Genomic DNA, 8,447 nt, shown 5'->3' with positions numbered 1-8,447 from the left:
TTTTGTAATCGAGAACTTCCTGTTTGTGATTCACTGTAGCAAGAAAACAGTTTTTCCTCATAAAAATGATCCTGTTAGAATTCCACAATCGAATTGTTCAAGAAACTTTGATCAGCAAATTTAAAAATGCACAGGAAGGGTATGTTTTTAATTTTAACTTAGAAGTTAGTTAAGTCAACGAAAAAGGAACAATTAAAATCTGCCCCTCCCCACCCCCAGCCGAAATGACATCTGTCATTTATACGAGCATGTAGTCTGATTATTAACGTTACTTGAAATGAAGAGTAATGTCTTGTAACTAGGTCTTATATTTATTAAGTTAGGATGAGGGGAGTGGTAGGTTTTATTAAAAGGTGCAGTGACTTCTTTTGCACCATTCTCAAGCGTAAGGCCTGACAGTGATAATAGCTTCACAGCTGCCAGCTGACCTATCAACTTCACCATATATAGGATACGTTGTCCCATTAATGGTTGAAATTATTCACAAATACAAAATTCAGATGACATTGATGATTCACATGCAATTTTGGCATATTCTCAATTATTCAGTATTAGAGGAAGAGGAAGTAGGCTAAATTCCCTCAAATAAGTGGTGTAGCTGTCATTGCAAAATTGCCCCTTTGCACAATAAATAGCATATTATAGGACATAAAGTTTTATTAATAAAATTCAATAATAACACTCCAACATAAAATATTGTGAGAACTGACTATAAACAATGATGAAATAACGTCATTAATTTTATTTTACCATTTTTGTAAAGGAAAGCTCGTAGGTAAGATAAAATGAGTTTGAATGGGTGTGCTCCTTTTACGTTGTCCTTTCACGTTCGTAAATGTAAAATGACTGTGTGGAATTGTGAACTCATGGAATGATATTATGGTTTTTCTTGTGAACACTCTGCTATTTGTACCACTGACATTGTGTGTTGCATGCTAACTTTCTACTCTTTGATGTCGTCACCTGTGACCTATTTTTGGAGTGTGTTTTTTTTAATAAAATGACTAAATCTGGAATATTTGAAATTAAGCGCTTTTTAGATGCTGTAGCCTCCATTGTGACTTCTTTGTGGTCTGAAATATTTAGTAACATACTACAATAGCCTAATTTTGGAAATAAGCCTGAAATTGCACATAACAAAGTAGCAAATTGATGGACATATTGACAGCTCTGGCATGTGAAAGTGTTGGGAATTAATGTAATAGGCAAAAAATAGTGACTGCTTCTTGTCTCTGTTGTGTGGGTGTTCTTTCTTCATCTGGTAGTGTGGAAATAAGACCAGAGTTTTAATCATATTTTACTAAAGAGTGTAATGCATAAGCTGACCTTCTAACCATTGTTAACATTCTTAAAGAGAGTTAATCTTCACATTATATACATAGGTCTCATGTAAAGCTATGCAAAGAAAATTTGATGTTGTTATAACCTATGCTATTTGACAAGTTTAGTAAGGATGCTACTGCTAGGTTGGGATGTTTCTTATTAATTCTTTGTTGTAAATTTTCAGGTCCAAACCAGACACTGTAGATGTCACATGTGCAGGTATGTCTTAGATTATACTTCTTATTTTCTGGTTCGGATATTATACCAGTACTGGGTACTGATAAACACACACTGTTGTAGGAGAGATGGTTTAACAGAACTTTTTAGATATGGACATTCCCTTTTCATGTTTTCAGTACCGGTATACATGCATTTTCATGTGCATTATCCTAAATATAATGAAATGAATGGAGTTTTACATCCTACTTTTCTGCACCGTGTTGACTAATGAAGAAGGGTGAGCTGGGTGAAACTGCTCATCACCAAAGCAGTTACATGAAGAGAAATTAGATTTTTGGAACATAAGGTCCTTTCTTATAGGATGGGTTTTTGTTATTAAGTAGGGCCGATATGAAATATACAAGTATTGGAATCACAGGCCTATCAAGAACATTTATTATTTTTCTCTGATTTCAGATTTTGACGGTGTTTTATATCATATCTCTAATCCTGATGGAGATAAAAACAAACTTCTTGTAAGTAATCTGAATATATTTACTATATAACATTAGCTATGTGAACTCAACAGATTGAGTAGTCAAATCTTCAACTAAATGGTCATTCAGCAAATCTTCATCATCACAATGGTCAAGGTATTATGGACTACATCTTATACCCTGACTACAATAGCCACCTTTCTTGTATCATGGAATGCATTATACGCCAGCAAATACAGTCGATCATAGCAGATTAAAAAAGTTATGGTATATTGTTTACAGATTTTCCGTAGAGAGCTCTGATTGGCTGTATATGTAACGTACAATCCAACCAAATCGCTCTATTTGCAAACATCTGTGATACAAGAAAGGTTGTTATTGCAATGAAGGTATAAGAGGAAGTTTGTTATAGTTGGTGTGGTGCCAGACATGGTATACTTACCTGATACCACTTTTCATTATGAAATACTTATTCAATAATAATTGATATATTTTCTCATGTGAAAAGTTCATTAGCTACGACCAATGTGTGTTTTATCAGTATGTTGTTTGGATATCAGGTTTCGGTTTACGGTTTGGATTGTTAGTTTATTTATTGATATTGTGAAGATAGCGAATCTCACGATCTCTCTCATTGTTTTCTCTCATTGTTTTTATTGTTTTATTATAGGTTAGTATCTCTCTGAAGTTCTATACTGATCTCCAGGCTCATGGTGCTGATACTGTAAGTATTACTATTGACCTATAGTAGTTTTAAATCCACTTACCAGGGGTTGAAGTTGGTAAAAAGATATTTAGGAGCTATTGTATCTTATTAAGAGGCACCATTAAACCCTTTGTTAGTGGATCTTTTGACATCGGTGTCTACTAAGAGAGGTCAACTAACACAGGGTTTAAATATTGAGTGTCCAATAACATGAGGTCCATTTATGAGTGGCTTTGTGTTGAGTGTCCTCTTAGAAGAGGTCCATTTACAAAGGGGTTTGATGTTGAGAGTCCACAAAAAGAAGTCCACTTATAAAGGGTTTGGCATTGGGCGTCCACTAAGAGAGGTCCATTTACAAAGATTTTAAATGTTGAATGTCCACTTATGAGAGGTTTAATATTGAGTTTCCTCTTAGGAAAGGTCGATTTACAAAGGGTTTAATGTTAGGTGTCCACTACAAAGAAGTTCAGGGTTCTCAGCTACCTTTTGTTGAAAAAAGTCTCTGAAAAATGCCGCTGGTAGCTGGAATTGAGATTTTTCTGTTGGTTAACTGTTGACAATATCTGTTTAGGTTACATCTGATTTTAGATTATACTGTATATTGATGATATCTTGTTGTGTATTTTAGTTGATAAAAAGAGAATATTGTGACTATTTGACTTCACCTGAAGCAGGTAAATATTATATACAAATATATTAGTATTAGTAATTTATAGATATTACCAAGTTGTCAGACCAAGTTGCAGAGTGTCATTAAGTTTTTAATAGGCTAAGAGTCAGTAAATTACAGCAGAACATTTTTGAGCTACAATGAAAAACAACTGACAAATCTAACTTGCAATTTTACAAGACTAGACTAGAATTTTGTAAAGTAGCTTTCTTAAAGACAATGTAAAAGTCTCATAAGGTGGAGCTGGTTATCCTTTATATTAAAGATGGGTTTCCTTATTTTTTAGTGCCAAATTAAGCAAACTATTTGATTGGTGTTTCTAATGAATTATCATGTGTTCTTATTGCATATAACTTAAGAGTTTTAACCAATCATAAATGTCCATGTATGTACAGTCTGGATAAACAAAAAGACTTTTTGACTTTTCTTGATCGGTCACTGATTGGTATTCTGTCGGTAATTCTCTTCTAATTTAGACTAATTATGAATTAATCATGGACATTTGAGACAAACTATTATTTTTCCAAGTCATTAGAACACCTCTACTTTCTATTCATATAAGTATTAGCATTTTCATTTTCAGAAATAAAAAGAAGGGAACCCATCTATAATAATAATAATAATAATAAACAATGGATATTATTTCTTTATAAATGAAAGATTTGTCTCATAACTAACATTGAATGTTATTCTGATTACAGGTTACAATGTTTCACTATTGTACAACTTAGAAAGCGTTCCTCAAGATTACGAAGAAGTAGCCAAGAAAGCTGCACTGTTAAAAAGAAACTGTTTTGCTTCTGTATTTGAGAAATATTTTGATTATCAACAAAAGGGAACAGAAGGAAGAGAGAGAGCTGTCATCCATTATAGAGATGATGAAACTATGTAAGTACAGATCGAAGGCTGTACCGGTACCAACCCCCAAAAATGGCCCATCTGTCCCGTTAACTGTTGAAGAAAAAAAAAAAATTTTGTACATACGAAAAGTTTGTATTAGGAGAGGGAGTTATATAGACAAAAGCCTGTTCCTTTTCATATTTATGTGAATGAAATATTGAAAAACAGTTGTGTGTAAAAAAAATTGTTTTTGTCAGAATCATTTTTAAATTGACACCCTCCCAAGATGTGATGTGGCTATCATTATTTGATATATTATCAATGGTTTTTAATGATTACAATATCTCTGTATAACCAATATATTTTATTTGTAGGTATGTAGAAGCTAAGAAAGATCGTGTAACTGTTATATTTAGTACTATATTTAAAGATAATGATGATGTAGTCATTGGTAAAGTTTTTATGCAGGTGAGTGAAATATTTATATATAAATATTCTCTAAATATTAACTTTAAACAGCTAACAGAGCTCAATTTTAACTGTTCCTTTCTTGGTTCCCAGCGTGTTTTTTGCATAGTATGCAAAACGTATGAAATTTGGTGATATTGATCAGTTGTTGAATGATGATTTTGATCACAATAGTAGTTCCTGGTTGCGGCACATTAAGCAGACCATACTTACTCTTTCGAAACACCTGATGGTACATCTCTTAGGAGGAGTCCACATACAACTTGTACAGTTTTGCCATACTTTGGACGCGATTTTTGATTGACGGAATGGTCCTGCTTGAACAGATTCTTATTCATCAATATCTGAAACAATTTAAATGGCAAATATTATTGAATCATCCACCCTGAATGCTAATGGATATTCTCTTTAACATTTGAACTGTTATAATTCAGGAGTTTAAAGAAGGTAGAAGAAAATATCAACAGGCTCCTCAAGTATTGTTCAGTCATCGTGAACCTCCACAGGAATTACAGGATACTGATGCTAGAACTGGTGATAATATATGTTATATTACTTTTGGTGAGTAATATTCCTTGTTACATGTAATAATAATTATTTCTTTATACAAATGAAATAGAAATATTAACACAGAATCTGAAACATCTTTTTACTCAGAGTTTTAACATGTTTCAGGTTTTTGTTTTATTATAGCGAATTTCAATGTCGCACTACAATTGATGTACATGTATTGAATGTTAATTAAACAGTGAAAAAATAATTATTTATTATTAAAATTTGAAGTATTTTGGACACTGTCTCTAATATTTGGAATATTGGACAGTATTCCAATGACACTCAAAATTGTATGGTTTGGTAACCTCCTGTCTGCTTGTTCTGGGAATCCAGCACCAAGTAAAAAGTTGGTACCAGGTTTTATGAAAGTCATTCCTCCTCTTTAGAGTTCAGTAATGAAGCAAAATTTGCTAAGATAGATTGATTGATTGTTGATTTTTGATTGATTTTTGATTGATTTTTAATTTATTTATTTATTTATTTATTTATTTATTTATTTATTTATTTATTTATTTATTTATTTATTTATTTATTTATTTATTTATTTATTTATTTATTTATTTATTTATTCATTCATTCATTCATTCATTCATTCATTCATTCATTCATTTATTCTGTATTTATTTATTTCAGTATTGTTCCCTCGTCATACATCGCCTGCAGCTCGTGATAATACCATCAATTTAATACATACATTACGTGATTATCTTCATTATCATATCAAGTGTTCCAAGGTTGGTTTGTTTTTAAAGAAAATAGGGATTATATATTTTTCTTCTGCTCCAGATTGTGTTTTATGAGGCTGAGAAATGCTATACAATGTGCAAAAGGAGAAAAATATAACTGGAAAACAGCATTACTCTTTTTTTTATTTTAACTTTCAGGGCCATGTCTTTTTTTTTGTCTCATCTGAATTATTTTCAATGTCAGCTTTTATGACCTTTATCACTGACAGCAGGGAACAAAAATCAGATCCTTTGCTGGCTTCAAATGCTCACATCAGTATACTGAAGTGAAGAGCCAGAAACAAAAATCAGATATCAACTTAACCTTTGTTGAATTCAAATACCCTAGTAAATTATTAAAGATGATGACTTAGTGAATCTATTATGTCCAGTTAATACTTAGAAACACTTGAATGAACATTCTCTTTAATACTTTCAACATTTTTTAATTCCAGGCATACATTCATCAAAGAATGAGAGCCAAAACATCAGACTTCCTGAAAGTTCTAAATAGAGCCAGACCAGAAAATAAAGAGAAGGAGAAGAAGACTATAACTGGACGTACCTTCAACAGAAATTAGTTTATATATTTTATGTTATTGGATGGTACATTTTTTATGTCAGAGTTTTTTTCAGCTGAAAGGGAGACAGTTGTTTAAATATTTGATAAATCAGGGTTTTGATTGAACTTTTCATGTCACTGTCTAGAAGTAAAAAACAGTTGGTTTGAAGTTAAGAAAAGCTTATCAGAGAAGTGCTAGTAACCCAAGCACCCAAACATTAACAATTCTCACAGACTGCTTCTTGTTACCAATTACAACGACAGACTTAATGAAGCTTATCTCAAAAGTAATAGAAGTCTAAACACCAATGACAGAATGGATTTCTGAATTCTGCTCTGAAAAGTATTAGATATGAAAAGCTTATCACAAAAGCTAAACATCAATACTGTTTTAATTCTCAAATGAGTTAGTTACTGATGACTGATTTCTACTTTGAAAAGTATAAGGTATATCTGAAATAAGCAAATATTTGAACAATTCTTTCCCTTTTTGGCTTAAGACAGAAGAACAAACATAAAACTTACTGTTCATTTGAACAAATTAAACAACAAAACTCCAGTCAAAAAGGATTTTTTCTTATTTTAAGGGTTTTCTTTGAATTTATTTTTTAAGTCGACGTATCATGAAAAACCAATGAAGATTTCTGCTAGATATTGAGTTTCAGAATTTGAATATTAGAAGCTTCAACAGAACTGTATTTTTGTATAAATAAGCTTAATTCTTTTGATAATGTGTCACAAAACTGCATCTATGTATATATTGAATTTTTTTTCTATTATCTTGCTTGCGAAAGGACAAATTCGCAAGATGGCATTGGAATACTTCAGAAGTGTCAGGATGCCCTTTCAAGGCTTGACCCAACAGTGGCGAAGCCAGGTGTATGTCCCAATGGGGTTGGGGCGGGGAGGCGAAATGCCCGAATTTCTAACCTAGTTATGAGATTTTTGCCCGAAAAACAGGCCTTCGGGGCAGTTGACCCCTCTGTCCCGCCTCCCCTCCCGCCTCCCCTCCTTGGCTCCGCCACTGGCACTCAAAACAAATACCTCACATAGACGTAGAAAAAGAGAGAGAGAGAGGGGTGCTACCGTTTAAGAAGTCCAGGCTTAAAAGATAAGATTTGAGGGTGTCATCTACGCATTCCAACTCACCCCCTCCCTCCTGATATAACTAGAAGATATATTTAATGACATATAAATTGACTTAAATTCTTCTATTATTTAATCATTGCTGTCTTACCATCTATTTCATTATATAAAATACTTATAAATAGTTATATATAACATAGTTGTTCTTAATTCTATACTCTTCATGTACCGTATATTTGCGTGTATAATGCGCAGGTTTTTACCGTAAAAAGGTCTTGCTTAGTGTTATTTAGGGTATTAAGGTGATTTCTGTACAGTGTCATTTTTCTTGAGTAGTATTTGCAATAGTAAGATCATGATGTCCGGTCTCGTCGTTGTTTTGGTTTTTCCAACATATGTCTAGGCTAGTCGTAATGATGCCAACCCAAGTGGTACAACTACCGTGCCCCACTTTTGCACATTGGGCTGGTTACGAGCCTGCTTACAAGGTTAAGAACATAGGGCTACGACCAATAAGCCCAATATTTTGGACACGAGTGCACAATATAAAACCGATTTACAATAAAATATTTATTAGAACGTAATGGATATGGACGAACAACATACAAACATTTTGGACGACATGAGAATATATCCTTTACAATTTTATTCAGCAGAGAGTCTCTTGTTTTAAAGCAATTAGCCTGAATGTAGAAGCTAAAAGGTATATAGCCGCAAACAGCCTACCGTGAAAGTTCCGCTAACCCTCTGCAACAGGGTTGCCGATGATATAATTGTTCGCTTGCAGAATTTTCCTTAAGTAGACCTACTCATATCACTTTTGAGGCTGAAAATCTGAAGTCTACAATTACATTTG

The 8,447-nt window shown here is 32.8% G+C and overlaps 1 protein-coding gene across 1 annotated transcript; it reads left to right on the top strand.

Moving 5' to 3' along the window:
* Window positions 1-7,784, top strand: LOTGIDRAFT_220774 (hypothetical protein). The gene is made up of 10 exons (XM_009064773.1): window positions 1-139; window positions 1,508-1,542; window positions 1,960-2,018; window positions 2,650-2,703; window positions 3,314-3,359; window positions 4,057-4,243; window positions 4,570-4,663; window positions 5,098-5,224; window positions 5,852-5,952; window positions 6,399-7,784. The coding sequence occupies exons 1-10, from the start codon at window positions 66-68 to the stop codon at window positions 6,522-6,524; spliced, it is 903 nt and encodes a 300-aa protein (XP_009063021.1). The 5' UTR covers window positions 1-65; the 3' UTR covers window positions 6,525-7,784.
* The last annotated feature ends 663 nt before the right edge of the window (window positions 7,785-8,447 follow it).

The sequence above is a fragment of the Lottia gigantea genome, assembly GCF_000327385.1.
Source record: "Lottia gigantea unplaced genomic scaffold LOTGIsca_65, whole genome shotgun sequence".
NCBI lineage: Eukaryota > Metazoa > Mollusca > Gastropoda > Lottiidae > Lottia > Lottia gigantea.
This window is presented reverse-complemented; position numbering and strand designations above follow the sequence as displayed.

Bases quoted from the DNA above. Each gene is read 5' to 3' on its own strand.
- LOTGIDRAFT_220774 (XM_009064773.1), top strand. From the start codon at position 66: ATGATCCTGTTAGAATTCCACAATCGAATTGTTCAAGAAACTTTGATC. The intron at 2,019-2,649 runs GTAAGTAATCTG...GTTTTATTATAG, and splicing joins GAGATAAAAACAAACTTCTT to GTTAGTATCTCTCTGAAGTT. The intron at 4,244-4,569 runs GTAAGTACAGAT...TTTTATTTGTAG, and splicing joins TATAGAGATGATGAAACTAT to GTATGTAGAAGCTAAGAAAG.